The 19,807-nt window shown below is 43.8% G+C and overlaps 2 protein-coding genes across 13 annotated transcripts in view; one reads left to right on the plus strand and one right to left on the minus strand.

Annotated features, from left to right (window-relative positions):
• LOC140849500 (syntenin-2-like) overlaps positions 1–19,807 on the minus strand; it is a 115,344-nt gene that overhangs the window by 25,713 nt on the left and 69,824 nt on the right. The window lies entirely within an intron of this gene.
• LOC140849511 (EF-hand calcium-binding domain-containing protein 8-like) overlaps positions 1–19,807 on the plus strand; it is a 34,213-nt gene that overhangs the window by 12,329 nt on the left and 2,077 nt on the right. For 5 of the 12 annotated variants that reach the window (XR_012131448.1, XR_012131450.1, XM_073236808.1 and 2 more), the window contains 2 exons: positions 10,816–10,867; positions 13,110–13,254. Coding sequence is in view for 5 of the 12 variants with exons in the window: in XM_073236808.1 (XP_073092909.1) it covers positions 10,816–10,867; positions 13,110–13,254 (197 nt within the window). In the remaining 7 variants the exon portion in view is untranslated. The other 7 variants (XM_073236805.1, XM_073236806.1, XR_012131449.1 and 4 more) reach the window with 6 other exon arrangements.

The following is a 19,807-nucleotide window of genomic DNA, read 5'->3' on the forward strand; positions in this document are numbered from 1 at the left end:
GAAGCAGCTGTGTCCTGGGAGGCTGCTGCCTTGGGCCAGCTGGGACCTGCCTGGGGCCCAAGGTGGCTGGAGAGGTAGAAAGACAGCTGACAGTCCAGAGCCTGTGCTGTGATGCCAGAAGCCTCAGGTTCCGCTTCTGTAAAATCAGAGCAGTATTTTCTCACCTGCAGAACTTCAATGAAGATTAACTGAAATACATGAATGGAAACGTGCCTTTACTCCCAGCAGCCTTCCACAGAAGGTGATACTTTTTGATGGAAGAGGCTTTGTCCTGCTGAGAGCCCTTTGATGAATCTGGGTAGGCAAATTGAGAGTAGGAGCTTGACAAGAAGGGGCAGGTTGGAGAGGTTTGTTTTAAGACTGTTTAGAAAAGAACGACATATTCCCTAAGATTTCTTTGGAGGTAACTCTATTTGGGATGACTTTGGGAGTTGATGGAGATTATGGGGGCATCCAAGCCCCCTACACCCAACCCGCAGAAACTGGGAGCAGATCCACTGTTCTGTGTAACAGAAAATTTGGGGGTTCCTGTGGCAGTTCACAAGATTGGGGAGCAAAAAGGGAGGGAAGGAGCAGGGAGGCAGCATGATGGGTAGAGGCTGGCAGGTAGAGTCATCTCGGGCGGAGGGAAGGTGACAGGAGGGCACTCCAAGAATAGGCTCTGGAGCACTGATATGAAAAAGGCCCCAGCTCCTCACTCCTCAGATACTGCGTAAGCTCCCTCTGCTGACAGGAGGTTCACTCCTGCACCATGGGCACCGGACATGCTGCCCTGGGTCATCCATGTCAACGCCAAGTTGTGAACACTCAGGCCCTCTGTGCTTCCTTAGTGTTGGGGTGGGAAGGGAGAGTAGCAGAAGTCACGTGCTGGTAGCTGCCCAGCGAAGAAAGACATGCTGCTGAGGCTTGGATTTACTCTGCAGAGCCCCAGTTGGTGGCACTGTTCCTCTTCTGAGCAGAGAAATGGGGGAAAGGGTGGCAGAGGGATAAACATCCGGAATTATCTAATTAATCTGCCTGGCCATGCCATTTTGCAGATAAGACAAACTGAGCCCTGGAGAGGTGGGACAACTTTCCCATAGTGACCCAGACAACCAGTGGTACAGCCAGGGTGAGGAGCCACACCCACCTTCCAAACCATCTGAGGGAAACCAGGACACAGACTGGGAAGGCCTTGCCCAAGGTCACACAGCAATTGGGCAGTAGAGCCAGGATGCAAGGCCTCCAGACCGAGGTCTCCTGTGGCTGCCGGCCTGGGAAAGCTGCCCAGCCCTTTCACCTGCTGCTGGCCGCCTGCTGGAGGAAAGCGTGAGGCTGCTAGGGACAGGCAGCATGAGTGAAGAATTCCTCGGGCCCAGACATTCGGTGTTGAACTGGTCTCCCTCGCACCCTGTTCTGAAAGCCCACCCCAGCGGGACAACAGCTCTGGGGACACAAGTGCCCAAGGCAGGAAACCAGGAACCGTACTGGACTTAGTGCACGTGTGACCTCACTTAACCCTCAGGCCGCAGGGAGATGTGGGCTCCTTCCTGTTCCTATTTTTCCAGAGAGGACCCCGAGGCGACTGAGGCCCCAGGGCTCGCACCCCCGGGTGGGGGGGCGCCTGGACAAGCGCCCACTTCTGCGTTGGGGAGGTGGCCTGGAGCCCGGATGCTTTCACCGCCTGGGCTGGAGCTGCTCCCGCTGAATCCCGAGCAGCCTGAGAGGAAGGCCGGAACAATGGGCAGCCGCAGCGGCCGGTCCTGGGTTCCGCAGCCAGGGTGGGGCCGGCTCGCTGCCAGAGAGCCAGTGGGAAAGAGGTCCCTGCGCAGGAGACTAACAAGATTAACGACTAACATCGTTTGAGCACTTACTGTGTGCCAGGACCTGCAGTAAACGCCTTAGATGGATTATCTCATGGATCCTCACCTTACCCTCGATGATTAGCCCCATTTTACAGATGAAGAGACTGAGTGAGGCACAGAGAGTTTAAGTAAAATGTCCAAGGTGAGTAAGCGGTGGAAGCGTTATCTGAACCTGGGCATTCGGGCTCCAGATCCTGTGCTCTTAACCACCATATATTTATATACACGTTCATGCTATATATGCCTTCTCATAATTTTCTTTTTTCACTTATATCATTGACTGTCTATGTCATAGCATAGTCCTCAGTTAACATCCTTGTTTAAAGTCCTACGATGCTGGGAAGATCTCGTCCATGTGCTCTGCCCTCACCCCATACGTCTTCCCACCAGCTGAGAGGCCTGGATTTCAAACCCTACTGGTACTATCATTAAGATATGTTCCTCTAATTTAAATTGGTGATGACATTAGTGACACCAAGGGGTGCCGGAGGGTGCTTAAGCCCCTTCTAATATCCATCTGCAGCCTCTCTTCCACCTAAATTACACACTATCTAGATCAAATAATGTGCTTATTACACAAACGAAACTTTTATAAAGACAGGCTTCCTCTCACATCCAATCAGATTGCAGCACCCAAGCCCCTCCCCCAGAGACTTCAGAGACAGCCCCGCTGGTGGGTTCACGCCTGCGCTGTTCTGGGCTTTGAACACAAGGTGTAAAAACACTGTGGGTTTCTTAGCATCTGGTTGAGTGAAGATCCAGCGTCACGGAAGACAGGAAAGCCCAGCCTGGCCAGGTGGTGACAGCTCCAGCATCTCCAAAAGGTATGGATGGGGCAGCTGGAGCAGGTTAGAAGCGCTGGCCAGTAAATTACGTAAAATTTACTGCGTTTTACGTAAGATTAAGGCCTTAGACTGGGGCCCCCAGTGACTGGGTAGGCCTGTAGGAATCTAGGACACTTATTACTTGTCTCCCACCTGAGACAGACTGGGAGACCCCAGTGCAGTGGGGGCAGGTGTGGGCTAGAGACTTGCTAAAGACACCACTACAGCTCTTGGGAAGAAATCCCTTTCCTTTGGGGGTTGCTGATGGGCTTCTCCTCCAAGAGTGACTAACCAGCTGGCGTCCCCCTTCTGAGGGCCTCTTTGGCCCTTACAAGGCCAGCTGGGAGCGCTGGATGGGAGCTAAATATCTGAGATTTGTGTTCCGGTTTCATTGCCACCTGCGGGCTACTGCAAAGGCGTCACTCTCCCTCTCTGCGCCTCTAGTTTCCCACTCCTGCCACACCAGGGATCATCCAGGACTCTTCTCGCTGTCGGGTGCTCTTAACAATGATGCTTCCCTTGTGGGGTCACCTGAGCTGCCTGGTGGATGATCCAGTAGAGTTCCCTTCCCTAAATCGTCCTTGTTTCCCCCGTTATTATCTTAACGGATGGCTGTTACTTGGGGGCCACCCAGCATGCACTTCACCTTCTTAGGGTAGCAGCCACAAGTTTTCTCAGGGGATGCCTCCCTTCTCCACCTCAGCCAGGTACAGTGGATGAAGTTGACTATACCGTGGACTCCAACGGGAGGAGGGTGACCTGGGGACAAAGGCCTGCATTCCATTCCCTGAGCCTCCATGGAGCTGTCCAAGTGGTAGTCATGTGACCCAATTCCAGCCAACAGCAGGCCAGTTTAGGAGTGGAAGCATAAAACCTGGGAGGGTTGGCAGCTGGAGCTGCTGACAGCCGTCCTGCCTCTACTGGGAGTGGGGCTGTCGGAAACACGATGGAGCTGGGGGCCGAGAGCTGAGGGCCTGCTGCCGTAGCTTAATCTCTCCAACTCTGCTGAGCCTGAAGCCAATGCCTCCCTTTAGGCATGTTCCTTGGACATCAATTGTGGGGCACATCCTCATTCCAGAAACATTAAGATGTGGGGGAGGGACCAGTGTGTCAGAACTAGTTACGGTGGAGTTACTATTTCCTATGGGACAGTTAATGAGCTGATAGCAGAGGTATGACCTTGGGCAAATCACACCTTTTCACTTAAGGCAGTTTGACTTGTGTTTTCTGTTGCTCACAACCAAACTAATCTTGACTGTTCTGTTGGGTTTACTTGCTTCTTGACGCCATCGATTAAGATGATTTTTTTAAAGGAAAATATATTTTATAACAGCTTTTGGTGAAAAAGCATCTCCAGTGTGTCCTTTAGGAAGCTGACAATAGTTTGTTTTCATTTATAAAATTGCATATCATGGTCTCCTTTGGTGATTTTTATTAACATTCTTCACATTCAGAGTTTAAACTTTCTTCGGATGAATTTGGCAATTTTTACTTGTAATTGGTATGGCTGACTGGTGACAGCTTTCTGTACATGCCAACCTATTTCCATGTGCCATTATTTTAGAAGTTACTTTAAGTGGTAGTTAGGGTTCCAATCTGGAAAAGCAATGTAAACCCTTAGAACAGTGTTGGTACATAAGAAGTGCCCAGTTCATGAGCTCTTGTTGTTTTGTTTCATTCTAACTACCACCCTTTGAGGTAAATATCATGATACTATTTTATGGTTTAGCACATTGAGATCAGTGACAAGGGGCATGTCCAAGGTCATTCATCTAGGAAGGAGGAGTGGACCCCATCTGGATTCCAGCCAGAGGCTGGGCTCCTAACCGCCCCTGTGGGATTTGGGGGTTAAGTTCTTAGACGTGGGGAAGGGGAAGGTTATGCTTGCTCACCAGCCACAGCCACTGCCCAGACCTTTCTTTACTTGATTGTGGAATCCTGGGCCTTTGAAAACCCCAGTGAAGGAACATAAGTCCCCAGGAGGGAAAGGACTTGTCTAAAGCTGTATAGCCAGCGAGTGACAGGGCTCAGGCTGGACCCCCATTCCCTGACTCCTCACATGGTCCTCAGGCCTCACTGCCCTCTGCCATGGGCAGTCCCTTGCAGCACTGCATACTCCAGGAAGCCCTGAGCAGCCCAGCCCACATTCCTGTGCCTTGCTCTGGCACGGTCTCCACACTTGCTGGCATTTCAGAAATGCACTTTGCATTCAGGCCAGCCCTGAGTTTGAGTCCCTTCTGCCACTTATTAACTGTAATCCTGGGTTCATTTTCTCTTCACTGAGTCTCAGTTTCTGCACCTGTAAAATGAGCTACCAAAGCTCTTATCACAGGGTCAGTGTGAAGTTTCCAGTGAGGTCAGGGCTGAACACAGTCCGGCACCTGGCACGGAGTTCACCTTCATGCAGCAGCCATTTTTCCCTCCCCCACCTCACCCATGCAACATACTTATTGACATTAATAATCACAAAATAAAATGAATAATAAGAATGGCCAGAAAAGAAATGCAGATAGTGGCAATTTTCTTTTATTGAACTTTGCATATAAATAATTGTGGCAGGGAAAAATAACGAACTAAACCAATGCAATATTACAGTATTAAGAAACAGTAATGAACTAATACTTTAAAGTCACATTTTTCCCCCAAAAGGAAAACACCCCATTAGAAAACACTTGCAAAAGAGTGAATCTGGGAGACTCAGAGTGGGAGTTGCACATGGAAGGACAGGGCAGTCACTCACATGCTGTTCCTGCCCTTCACACTCCATGCAGTCACCGCTTATCTCACATTTGCTGTTTAAATGCAGGCCTGTGGGGCATGGGGTGAAGTACCAACCGTGTCTGAGGCTGAGTTGAACCATTCCAAGTTGTTGACAGACTTGAAACAGATGCCTGTACTTGAGTCTGGGTGTGTTGGGAGCCAAGTGTATAATGAAATTCCCTGAATTAGGTTCTATGTAGAACATAGTGTTTATTACAGGACAGTTTTAAAATGTGCTCATGTCATATTAAAGGGTAACAGTAACGACAGTGATTCTGTAGAATATAGACCAACAAAGGAGTTTTCTGGGGGTGGAGGGGTGGGGGAAGGCAATGTAATCGTTGACTTTGGTTAGCAAATATAAAAAGCAGGCCAACTTTTAGTAGGTTCCTTATTGCTTTTGCACTCTACCCAGTCTGGAGAAGCGGCTTACCTTTTCAATCTCCTAACATTCTTTCACAGACCACAAGTTTTTACTTTTAATGAAGTTCAAAGGAATTCATTTTTTCTTCTATGGATTGTGCTTTTAGTGTTGAATTAAAAAATTCATCACCAAACTCAAGGTCACTTAAATTTACTGTTATGTTATCTTCCGTAAGTTTTATGTCCAATTGTCCTAGCACCATTTGTTAAAAAGATTTTCTCCATTGAATTGCCTTTGCTCCTTGTCAAAAATCAGTTGTCTGTATTTGTGTGGGTCTGTTTCTGGGCTCTGTATTCTGTTCCATCAGTGAATCTGTCTATTCTTTCATGAATACCATGCTGCCTTGATTACTATAGTTTCTATGGCAAGTCAGGTGGTGCCACTTTTCTCACTTTATTCTTTTTCTTCAGTATTATGTTGACCATTCTGGGTCTTTTGCCTTCTTATACACACTTAGAATCAGTTTGTCAATACCCATGAAAAAAGTCTTACTGGGGTTTTGATTGGGATTGTGTTAAATTTATAGATCGAACTGGATAGAACTGATATCTTGAAAATATTGAGTCTTCCTATCCTGTACATGGACTGTCTCTCCACTTATTTATATCTTCTTTGATATTTTTCATCAGTTTTATAATTTTCCTTATGTAGATCCCATACATACTTTGTTACCTTGTGCCTAAGTATTTCATTGTTTTTGGTGCTAATGTAAACACTATTGTGTCTCTAATTTCAAATTCCAACTGTTCATTGCTGGCATACAGGAAAGCAATTAACTTTTACATATTAACTATATCCTATGACCTTGGTATAATCATGTATTAGTTCCAGGAGTTTTCAAGTGTTTGGGATTTTATACATAGGAAATCATATCATCTGTGCATAAAGATAGTTTTATTTCTTTCTTCCTAATCTGTATATCTTTCCTGTTCTTACTGCATCACCTAGGACTTCAGTACAGTGTTGAATATGAGTGAGGAGAGGGGGCATCCTTTACTTGTTTCTGGTCTTAGGGGAAAAGCATCCAGTTTCTCACCATGAAGTGTGATGCTAACTGTAGGTTTATTGTAAATGCCCTTTATCAATAAATTTGAGAATATCCCCTATTATTCCTAGGTCACTGAGAATTTTATCATGGTTGTTGGGTTGTGTCAAATGCTTTTTCTGCATCTATTGATATGATCATATATTTTTCTCCTTTAGCCTGTTGATGTGATGAATTACATCAATTGATTTTGAGCATTGAACCAGATTTTCATACCTAGAATAAATCTTACTTGGTCATGGCACATAATTCTTTTTATACATTGCTGGATTTGATTTGCAGATATTTTTTAGGATTTTTGCATCTACACTTATGAAAGGTCTGTAATATACTTTCTTATAAATGACTTAATCTGATGTTTTAGTATTAGGGTAACACAGGCCTCAGAATGAGTTAGGAAGTGACCGCTCTGCTTCTGTTTTCTGGAAGAGATTGGTATCATTTATTCCTTAAATGTTTGTTAGAATTAGTCATTGAAACGATCAATGACTAATACAAGATTATTAATTATTGATTTGATTTAATAGATATAGGCCTATTTAGATGATTTATTTTTCCTTTTGTGAGTTTTGGTAGTTTGTGTCTTCGAAAGAATTGGTCCATTTCATCTGTTATCAAATTTGTGAACATAAAGCTGATCACAAAATTCCTTTATTATCCTTTCAATGTCCATTCTTCAGTAAAAATGATCCCTCCTTCATTTCTAAAACTTGTAATTTGTGTTCTCTTTTTGTCTTGGTTAACTTAGCTAGAGATTTATCAGTTTGAATGATTTTTTTTTCAGAGAACCAGTTTTGGTTTTTTTTTTTATCTCTATTATGATTAGTGAAGTGGAGCATCTTTTCATGTGCCTGTTGGCCATTTTTATTTCTTCTTTGGGGAAGTGTCTGTTTAGGTCCTCCACTCATTTTTTTTTTTGAGAAGCTATCTCTCATATTTATTGATCAAATGGTTGTTAACAATAATTAAATTCTGTATAGGGGACTCAATGCACAGTCATTAATCAACCCCAAGCCTAATTCTCAACAGTCTCCAATCTTCTGAAGCATAACGAACAAGTTCTTACATGGTGAACAAGTTCTTACATAGTGAATAAGTTCTTACATGGTGAACAATGCAAGGGCAGTTATATCACAGAAATGTTCAGTTTTGATCACGTATCATGAACTATAAACAATCAAGTCAGATATGATTATTCATTTGATTTTTATACTTGATTTATATGTGAATCCCACATTTCTCCCTTAGTTTTTTGTTTTAATAAAATGCTGAAGTGGTAGGTAGATGCAAGATAAAGGTAGAAAACATAATTTTGTGCTGTAAGAGGGCAAATGTAGATGGTCAGGTCTGTGCCTATAGACTAAGTATTAATCCAAGCTAGACAAGGGCAACAAAACATCCACGGATGCAGAAGATTTCTCTCAAAATGGGGGTGAGGTTCTAAGCCTCACCTCTGTTGATCCCCAATTTCTCACCTGATGGTCCCCCTGCGACTGTGCCTGTCTTAGGTTGTTCCTCCCCTGAGCAATCTTACCCATCTATGGCTAACCAGCCATCTTCTGGGGCCATACAGGGAAATGTAAAGTTGGTAAGTGAGAGAGAAGCAATATTCTTTGAAAAGGTTAGCTTTTTACTTCTTTGCAGATTGATGCCCAGCTTCGCCCATTTTTTAATTGGGTTATTGTTTTTTGGGTGTTGAGGTGTGTGAGCTCTTTATATATTTTGGATGTTAACCCCTTATGGGATAAGGCGTTTACAGATATATTCTCCCATACTGTAGGATGCCTTATTGTTCTACTGATGGTGTCCTTTGCCGTACAGAAATTTTTTAGTTTGATGCAGTCCCGTTTGTTCATTTTTGCTTTTGTTTCCCTTGCCTGAGAAGATGTGTTCAGGAAAAAAGCTGCTCATGTTTATAGAGAATAGAATGAATTTTATGTAGTAGTATATTAACTAGATTTATAAACATTTAAAATAAGCAGACTTACTGATGTGGACCTATATTTGTTCTCTTGCCCTCAGCCCATAATTATTAAAGGTAGTCCTATTTGCAAATGTGTGTGTATATACATACACACGTGTTCTTATATGTATGAACACGTACCTGTCACTTCTGTAAAAACTGGCATCGTTGTGTGTACCCTTTGCTGTATCTTTCCTTAATTATTAGTACTTCATGGAAATCCCTCCTAATTGCTGAAGTCAGATTCCCCCCCTTGAGTGCTTTGGTGATGTTTGAGTGCAGGTGTATTAATTCAGCCGTTCCTATTCTGATAGCCATTCATTTTTGCCTCTATGAACAATGCTATCGCAATGATTCTTCTAGTCTTCATAGATGGTCTTCATAGATGAGCAGTTTAAGTCACTACCCACCACTCTACCCATTCCACTGAAATAAATCCTAATGAATGCCATGAATCTTTTTGAATGAAAAATAGAGAAATGCATGATTTAGACTATGGAAACACCTCCATAATCTTGCCTGCCAAAGATAACTTCCATTACATTTGGAGTATATTTTTCCAAGCTCTCTTTCTATGCATGTGCCAACATACACATGCACATATTAACAGAGATGGACTTACACATTCATTTCAGGTTCTTTCAGTGGTGGTCTTTAACTACTGACCTTAGTGGCCCTCTTCTTACCATCGGCGCCCACCCCGACAGCCAGCCCTCCTCAGTGACTCCTGTCTTGTATGTACCTCCTCCTCTTCTATCCCCTAAACTGTAGCCAATCCTCAAGTTTCACTCCCCATATTTCCAGGTATTTGCACTTTGTTTCTAATTGGACAGCCCTGCATCGCAGGCGTCAGGCCGCTTTCCCTCTCTGCTCCCTTCTCTGGGAATGTTTCCAGCGTTTCCCAGGGTTGCCCTGGTTCTTGCTCCCGAATCTCCTTTCCTGCGGCCCTGCTCTCTCCTTTGGCCCTCGCACCGGAGCTGCGCCGGGGCACTGCTAGGTTGGACGCTCTTGGCCCTCGTCAGCCCTCCTCCTCCTCCTGTCTGCATCTTGCACTGAGGCATTTCATGAGGCCCTTCAGCCTGCTCAGACTCCCTGGTGAAAGATAAGATTCTCCATTCTGCTTCCACTTCTCTTTTCCCTCTTCTCTCTCACTAGGCCTTCCCCCGCTGCCGGGAGCTCTGTGTCAAGCCCAGCTGGCTCATTCGCTCTGTCCCCTGAGCGTGTCTGGGCTTGACTCTTTCCTGGCCGTCCCCTGCCATCCTAGAGTGCCCTCTCCATGCTTGCTGGTGGGACTCGCTGAGGAGGTGCATGGACACTCCAATAATACTAACCAGATCCTGTCTTCCTTCTCATATGGAGGTGCCACTGTCCTAGGAGCATGCCCTCCCTAGAGCAGAGCTCTGCGGCATGGACCTCTCCCGCTGCTGTGAGCAGGGTTCTGCCAGCTCTCCCAAATCACTCCTGTCCCCAGGGGTATTGGAGGGCAGGTGAGGATGTTTGTACTGTCCTGCCCCATCGTACAGCATGTGTTTAAAACTTTTGGATACGTGCCTGCCCCGGGACCTTGTTTTCCTAATCTGAATATAGTTGGACTACCACATGGCCTCAAAGCTGCTTCTAATTCTGTAAAACCTGTGGTCTTTTAGGAAGCCTCTGGCATTAAGCCAGGAGTATAGTAACTGGAGAAGCCTCAGGGCTTCAGCAGGACACCTTCAATCCATCAGGGGAAAGGAGTCTCACAGGTGTGAGGTTGGAAAAAGCTCCCTGCTGGTGAAGCCCCTGGGGAAAGGGGATGCTCATCAAATGCATTCTGGGTGTCCATGGGTATGTGGTGGCACTCCCCACCCCCACCTTGACCCTGACTTCTTTTCCACCCCCTTGTGACCGGGCTAGGTAAGCCTCCCACATGATCCTTACAAAACTGGAGTTAAAACAACTATGATTCCCTATTCTAGGTCAAAACCAGTGTCTTCTGAGGACTTGAGAGAGAGCCCTCAACCTCAAAAGGTAAGAAAATTGTCTGAGTTGATGACAGGAGGAAACATTCTAGAGCTACCCAATCGCTCATCAGCATAGAAGTCTATTGGCTCTCAGTCTCTGTGCCAGGGGTTGCATATTGCCATGTTTACCACACCATGTAGGTAACTTAAGTGTGCCATGCAGCAGGCTGGTTTTTCCTTTTAAAACACTGCATCGGCCAAATGCAATGAGTCTGAGGCTACCAATTTGCAGTCTCTACATGGACTATACTTAATTCATCCAGCCAAGTTGTGATAATGGTGGGGTGGGCTGTACAAATTACCATCCAGCCAGATAAGTATCTAGTGTCTATGACATGCTTGGGGCTGCTGAATATAGAGATAATTAGTATAAATTAAATTAGGATTTAAATTAAGATAAACATGCCATTGCCTTCAGAGAGTTCTCTCTGAGGCTGGGAGCTTCCCAGGAGGTATCATTTATGGTGCAACTCCAGTTTGCTGGGGCTTCACCTGTGTTCGGGTGTCATCTAGGGCTCACCACAACCCTGCAAGGTGAGTACTGTGGATTTTGTTTTGCAGATGAGCAAACTTGTGGCTCAGACAAGTGATGTGATATGCTCAAGATGAATTAGCTAGGAAGTTGAGAGCCAGGCTGAATTCTAACCCGGAGCTCTGGGACTCAGCAGCATGGGTTTCCCATCACATCTTGCTGTCTACACGTATGGACAGACATGCACAAGTATGTATGTGTGGCAGATAGAAACAAAGAGTTTGGGAGCATGGAGGTGATAGTGAGGACTCTCACCTGAAACTTAATGGAAAAGCTCCTTGAAGGAGGTGCCATATGAGCTAGACTTTGAAGAATGGGTAGGAGTTCACCTCTGGGGGAGATGGTCTGTATTAGGGGGAACAACGTGAGTAAAGTGGAATGTTTGCTGTGTCCAGGATGGTGGAGAGCAGCTGTTGTCCATGGGCCGTGGTGTGTGCATTGCAACTAGAAAGACATGCCAGGGCTGTGTAGCAAAGGGCTTTGCATGCCTAGCTCAGGAGGTGGGGTGCAGGGATCCCCTGGAATGTGTCAGAGCCAGGGTAATCAGATTTGCCTTTCAGAAAGAGGGCTGGTGCCAGTGTTGGGAGGTGGATGGAAGGGAAGGCCAAACTCTTGTCCCAGTTAGGGGAGGTCATTATGCTTGTCCCAGCAGCAGGCCAGGGTTTGGAGTAGGGCAGGGATTTGGGAGAGGAGGTTTTAGACATGAGAGATGGATCACAGAATCAATAGGAGCGGCAGTAGGAATGCGTAGGGGGAAGAGGGAAGAGAAACAGATGGTGCTGAGATTTCTAAGCCCAGGGGCCCACATGGATGATGAGACCACTAATTAGCTCATCTGTTGGGCTCCATGAAGGCAGGGCTCCGCTCTGTTCACTGCTGTGTCCACAGTGCCTGGTGCTCAGCAAGTGTGTATAGACCATGAGGGAATGAATGAGTGTTCATGGGAAGCTGAGCACATTTTCTCCTTTGGTGGAGTTGGGGTGGAAGAGTGAGCAACACTCAGTGGTTATCCCATCGTCCACCCCTGGAGTCTTTTGAGGGAGGCAGCCTTTGAAGACCTGAGCTTTTAGTGACTTAAAGCATTGTGCTAAGTCAGGTGTCGGGGCTGTGGAGACATTGCTGAGGGCTGGAGGGGTGGGAAGGCTACATGGGGGATGGGGGGCGGTGAGCAGGAGGAGGAAGCAGAGAGCCCCTGACGGGGGTGCTGGGGGGGGGTCTGTGTGAGCTTTGGTGGGTGCACAGATGATCAGATCTGACCCAGGGGTATCTGGGCTGGTCAGGATGAAATCAACCTGGCTGGGAAGATGAAGCTGGATTCTTTGGGGTCTTGAATTCTGAGCACTGGAGATCTGAAAAAATATAGTTACTGAACTGAAGCACCTTATAAATTAGAGTCCTTTTAAGTGTGAGGTGGGACTTTAGCCGTGTCCACTAACCTGGCTGAGCCTCAGTTGTGACTTCTGTTAAATGGGAAGAGGAGTTAACTCTCCAAAGGAAGGAGAAGCAGTTTAGATCTTCCTTCGTCTTTCCAGGTCTAAAAGTGATAAAGACTTACGTGTTTGCATCAGTAAGCAACGCTCTATAATACAACATGCTCTGACCTTCCCCAAAGAGTCTCTCTTTTAGTAAGATGTGCTGTAAAATGTTCAGTTCAGGAAACCAACCCTCTCAGTCCCTGGTTCTTGTAGTCATATTTGTTCTACATGTCCACCACCAGGAGTGCAAGGAGGTTCTTAGCTCCCGGACACCATCCGTCATTCTTAGCCAGAAGTCTGAGTTCCAAGAAGAGTCCCAGCTGTTTACCCATCTGCACCTGGCTGAGATGGAGAAGGTGTTTGAGGACGACATTCACTCTCCTGCAGGTAAAGCTGCACTGGAGGTTTAGTCTCTGTGGCTTCTGTGCAGCGGGTGACCCAGTACCCTGGGTGTGTGGGCGGTTTAGATGTGGCAAGTAGTTTTTCTCCTGGTGACTCCTTTAAAACTTTCTATTGTTATGTAAGTATCATAAGCATATTGGAGGCTATATCCTCCTTAGGAGGATACCCCTAATCCCAATACCCACATGTAACCACTACCATCATTTCAGTATATTTTCTTCCAAATGATTTCATATGTCTGATTTATTATCTATTGCTGCCTAACAATATTCCCACAAACTTAGTGGCTTGAACCAACACACATTTATTATATGACAGTTCCAGTAGGTGAGGAGTCTGGGCTCAGCTTCTCTGGCTCCTTTGCTTAGGGTCTCACTAGGCTGTAGTCACTGTGTCATTTGGGACTTGACTGGGGAAGGATCCGCTTCTGAGTGCACTCAGGTTGTTGGAAGACTTCAGTTCCTGGCAGCTGCGGGCTGATGGCTGCTGTTTCTTCTTGGCTATTGGCTGGAGACTGCTTTCAGCTCCTAGAGCTGCCCACAGTTCTTGGTCACACGGGACTCAGCAACATAGCTAATTTCAAGGCTCAAACTAGCTAGGGAAATGGAAACTCCAGCAAGATGTGGTGTGCTTCAATCTTATAATGTGATCATGTACACATAATTCCATATATCCTGTCACCTTTCCCATATTCTGTTGGTTAGAAGCAAGTCAGAATTTCTGCCACATTCAAGGGGAGGGGATCACAGAGGCGCTGAACACCACGAGATAGACACCACTGGGTTACCTTAAGTCACTGCCACAGTGTGGCATCTTGCTGCACTGATGGACAGTGACTGCATTGGGGTATGTATGGGTGGGGACTTGATAATATGGCTAAATGTAGTAATCACATTGTTTTTTCATGTGAAACCTTCACAAGAGTGTATATCAATAATACCTTAATAAAAAAGTAATTAAAAATAAAGATGCCAGAGTCACTACTTGTCTTCACTGTACTACACTGTCTTCCCCATGATGCCCCAGCCACACCATGTACTAATCCTAATACCCCTCAATCCCCTTCTCCCTCCCTCCGCACCCACCCTCTCACATCCCTCCCCTATCCCTCCCCTTTGGTAACTGCTAGTCCCTTTTTGGAGTCTGTGAGTCTGCTGCTGTTTTGTTCCTCCTTTGTTTCGCTTCCTTGTTATTCTCCACAAAGGAGGGAAATCATTTGTTACTTGTCTTTCTCTGCCTGGCTTATTTCACTGAGCATAATACCCTCTACCTCCATCCATGGTGTTGCAAATGGTAGGATTTGTTTTCTTCTTATGGCTGAACAGTATTCCATTGTGTATATGTACCACATCTTTATCCATTCATCTACTGATGGACACTTAGGATGCTTCCATATCTTGACTATCATAAAAAGTGCTGTAGTAAACATAGGGGTGCATATGTCTTTTTGAATCTGAGAACTTGGTTTCTTTGGGTAAATTCCTAGGAGTGGAATTCCTGGGTCAAATGGTATTTCTATTTTTAATTTTTTGAGGAACCTCCATATTGCTTTCCACAATGGTTGAACTGATTTAAATTCCCACCAGCAGCGTAGGAGGGTCTCCTTCCCCTGCATCTTCACCAGCATTTGTTGTTCCTTGTCTTTTTGATGTTGGCCATCCTAACTGGTGTGAGGTGTTATCTCACTGTGGTTTTAATTTGCATTTCCCTGATAAGTAGCAGTGTGGCACATCTTCTCATATGCCTGTTGGCCATCTAAATTTCTTCATTGGAGAAGTGTCTGTTCAGATCTTCTGCCCATTTTTTAATCAGTTGTTTGCTTTTTGGGTGTTGAGGCATGTGAGTTCTTTATATATTTTCGATGTTAACCCCTTGTCAGACATGTCATTTCTGAATATATTCTCCCATACTATAGAATGCCTTTTTGTTCTACTGATGGTGTCCTTTGCTGTACAGAAGATTGTCAGTTTGATGTAGTCCTATTTGTTCATTTTTGCTTTTGTTTCCCTTGCCCAAGGAGATGCATTCAGGAAAAAGTTGCTCATGTTTATATTCAAGACATTTTGGGTATGTTTTCTTCTAAGAGTTTTATGGTTTCATGACTTACATTCAGGTCTTTGGTCCATTTTGAATTTACTTTTGTGTATGGGGTTAGACAATAATCCAGTTTTATTCTCTTACATGTGGCTGTCCAGTTTTGCCAACACCAGTTGTTGAAGAGGCTGCCATTTCCCCATTGTATGTCCATGGCTTCTTTATCAAATATTAATTGACCATATATGTTTGGGTTTATATCTGGACTCTCTAGTCTGTTCTTTTGATCTATGGGTTTCTTCTTGTGCCAGTACCAAATTGTCTTGATAACTGTGGGTTTGTAGTAGAGTTTATAGTCAGGGAGCATAATCCCCCCCAGCTTTATTCTTCTTTCTTAGGGTTGCTTTGGCTATTCACGGTCTTTTGTGGTTCCATATGAATTTTATAACTGTTTGCTTTAGTTCACTGAAAAATGCCATTGGTATTTTGGTAGGGATTGCATTGAATCTGTAGATTGCTTTAGGCATGATGGCCATTTTGACAATATTAATTCTTCCTATCCATGAGCACGGGATGCATTTCCATTTATTGATATCTTCTTTAATGACTCTCATGAGTGTCCTGTAGTTTTCAGGGTATAGGTCTTTCACTTCCTTGGTTAGGATTATTCCTAGGTATTTTTTTAATGTAATTGTGAATGGGATTATTTTCTTGATTTGTGTTTCTGCAAGTTCATCATTAGTATATAGGAATGCAACAGATTTCTGTTTATTAATTTTGTATCGTGCAACATTGCTGAATTCAGTTATTCTATTAGTTTTTGGGTGGATTCTTTCAGGTTTTCTACGTACAATATCATGTCATCTGCAAGCAGTGACAGTTTAACTTCTTCCCTATCATTCTGGATGCTTTTTATTTCTTTGTGTTGTCAGATTGCCATGGCTAGGACCTCCGGAGCTATGCTGAATAAAAGTGGGGAGAGTGGGCGTGCTTGCCTTGTTCACAATCTCAAATGAAAAGCTTGCGGCTTCTTGTTGTGAAGTGTCATGTTGGCTGTGGGTTTGTCATATATGGCCTATATTATGTTGAGGTAGTTGCCCTCTATACCCATTTTGTTGAGAGTTTTTATCATGAATGAATGTTGAATTTTGTTGAATGCTTTTTCTGCATTTATGGAAATGATCATGTGGTTTTGGTCCTTCTTTTTGTTGATGTGGTGGGTGATGTTGACGGATTTTCAAATATTGTACCATCCTTGCATTCCTGGAGTAAGTCCTACTTGATCATGAAGAATGATCTTTTTGATGTATTTTTGAATTTGATTTGGTAGTATTTTGTTGAGCATTTTTGCATGTATGTTAATCAGGGATATAGGTCTCCAGTGTTTTTTGTGTGTGCGATGTCTTTGCTTGGTTTTGGTATTAGTGTTGTTGGCCTCATAGAATGAGTTTGAAAGCATTCCCCCTCCTCTTCTTTTTTGGAAAACTTTAAGGAGGATAGGTATTAGGTCTTCAATAAATGTTTGATAAAATTCAGCATTGAAGCCATCTGGTCCAGGGATTTTGTTCTTAGGTAGTTCTTTGATTGCTAGTTGAATTTTGTTGCTGGTAATTGGTCTGTTCAGATTTTCTATTTCTTCCTGGGTCAGCTTTGGAAGATTGTATTGTTCTAGAAAGTTGTCCATTTCTCCTAGGTTATCCAGTTTGTTAGCATATAGTTTTTCATAGTATTCTCTAATAATTCTTTGTATTTCTGTGGTGTCTGTACTGATTTTCCTTTCCTATTTCTGATACTGTTTGTGTGTGTAGACTCTCTTTTTTTCTTGATAAGTCTGGTGAGGGGTTTATCTATTTTGTTAATTTTTTTGAAGAACCAGCTGCTGCTTTCATTGATTCTTTCTATTGTTTTATTCTTCTCAATTTTATTTATTTCTGCTCTAATCTTTATTATGTCCCTCCTTCTACTGACTTTGGGCCTCATTTCTTCTTCTTTTTCTAGTTGCATTAATTGTGAGTTTAGACTGTTCTTCTTTCCTGAGGTAAGCCTGTATTGCAATATCCTTCCCTCTTAGCACAGTCTTCACTGTATCCCACAGATTTTTGTGGTGTTGAGTTATTGTTGTCGTTTGTCTCCACATATTGCTTGATCTCTGTTTTTATTTGGTCATCGATCCATTCATTATTTAGGAGCATGCTGTTAAGCCTTCATGTGTTTGTGGGCTTTTCTGTTTTCTTTGTGTAATTTATTTCTAGTTTCATACCTTTGTGGTCTGAGAAGCTGTTTGGTACAATTTCAATCTCTTTGAATTTACTGAGGGTCTTTTTGTGGCCTACTATATGATCTATTCTTGAAAATGTTCCATGTGCATTTGAGAAGAATGTGTATTCTGCTGCTATTGGATGGGATGTTCTGTAGATGTGTGTTAGGTGCATCTGTTCTGATGTGTTTTTCACTGCCTCTGTCTCTTATTTCCTGTCTGGTTGATCTGTCCTTTGGAGTGAATGGTGTGTTGAAGTCTCCTAAAGTGATTGTATTGCATTCTATTTCCCCCTTTAATTCTGTTAGTATTTGTTTCACATATGTAGGTACTCTTGTGTTTGGTGCATAGGTATTTATAATGGTTATATCCTCTTGTTGGACTGACCCCTTTATCATTATGTAATGTCCTTCTTTGTCTCTTGTTACTTTCTTTGTTTTGAAGTCTATTTGTCTGATACAAGTACTGCAACTCCTGATTTTTTCTCCCTATTAGTTGCATGAAATATCTTTTCCCATCCCTTCACTTTTAATCTGTGTATGTCTTTGGGTTTGAAGTGAGTCTCTTGTAGGCAGCATATAGACAGGTCCTGTATCTTTATCCATTCATTGACTCTATGTCTTTTGATTGGTGCATTCAGACCACTTACATTTAGGGTGATTATCAAGAGGTATGCGCTTACTGCCATTGTAGGCTTTAGATCTGTGGTTACCAAAGGTTCAAGGGTGACTTCCTTACTGTTTAACAGTCCAAGTTAAATCACTTAGTATGCTATTACAAACACAATCTAAAGGTTCTTTTTTTTTTCCTCCTTTTTCTTCCTCCTCCATTCTTTATATATTAGGTATCATATTCTGTATTCTTTGTCTATCCATTGACCATCTTTGGGGGTAGTTGATTTGATTTTGCATCGGCTTAGTAATTAATTGGCCTACTTTCTTTACAGTGGTTTTATTTACTCTGGTTTTATTTTCTTTACTCTGTTGACAGCTATTTAGCCATAGGAATACTTCCATCTATAGCAGTCCCTCCAAAATACACTGTAGAGATGGTTTATGGGAGGTAAATTCTCTCAGCTTTTGCTATCTGGAAATTGTTTAATCCCTCCTTCAAATTTAAATGATAATCTTTCCAGATAGAGTATTCTTGTTTTGAGGCCCTTCTGCTTCATTGCATTAAATACATCATGTCGCTCCCTTCTGGCCAGTAAGGTTTCTGTTGAGAAGTCTGGTGATAGCCTGATGGGTTTTCCTTTGTATGTGATCTTTTTTCTCTCTTTGGCTGGTTTTAATCCTCTGTCTTTACCATTTATCTTTGCCATTTTAATTATAATATGTCTTCTTGTTGTGTTTCTTGGGTCCCTTGTTTTGGGAGATCTGTGCACCTCCATGGCCTGAGAGACTGTCTCCTTCCCCAGATTGGGGAAGTTTTCAGCAATTACCTCCTCAAAGACACTTTCTATCCCCTTTCTCTCTTCTTCTTCTGGAACCCCTATAATACAAATAGTATTCCGTTTGGATTGGTCACACAGTTCTCTCAATATTCTTTTACTCTTAGAGATCCTTTTTTCTTTCTGTGCCTCAGCTTGTTTGTATTCCTCTCCTCTAATTTCTAATTCATTTATCATCTCCTCCACCATATCTAATCTGCTCTTAAAACTTTGCATTGTATGTTTCATGTCTAATACTGTGTTCCATAATGATTGGATCTCCAACCAGAATTCCTCCCTGAGTTCTTGAATATTTTTCTGTACCTCCATGAGCATGTTAATGATTTTTATTTTGAAATCCCTTTCAGGCAGATTCATGAGGCTGATTTCATTTTAATCTTTCTCAGGGGTTGTATTCATATTCATAATTTTACTTTGAACCAGGTTCCTGGTTGCTTTGGCATTTCATATTTGTATTTGGCGCCCTCTAGTGCTCAGAAGCTGTACTCTCTGTAGCTGCTCAGCCCCTGAAGCAATGTTGGGGGTTATAGGGGAGTGTTATTGATGCCTGCAGGGAGGAAAGAGATGTTTCCTGCTTCCTGGCTGCTGTGCCTGTCTCCACTGCCCGAACACTGGGCCGAGCACACAGGTATAAGCCTCTATGCTTTGCATTTGTAGTTGCTGTAGACAGGGCTTTCCTCTGGTCGGCCTAATGCCAGGGTACGGTTTGTCGGTTTGGGAGCCAGGTGGTGCTGGCCGGGAGAAAGGTGCAGTAGGCTGCTTATCGCGGAGCTGTGGGTTCATGGAGCTGTGCAGCC

This window comes from Manis javanica, chromosome 5 (assembly GCF_040802235.1).
Source record: "Manis javanica isolate MJ-LG chromosome 5, MJ_LKY, whole genome shotgun sequence".
Lineage (NCBI taxonomy): Eukaryota > Metazoa > Chordata > Mammalia > Pholidota > Manidae > Manis > Manis javanica.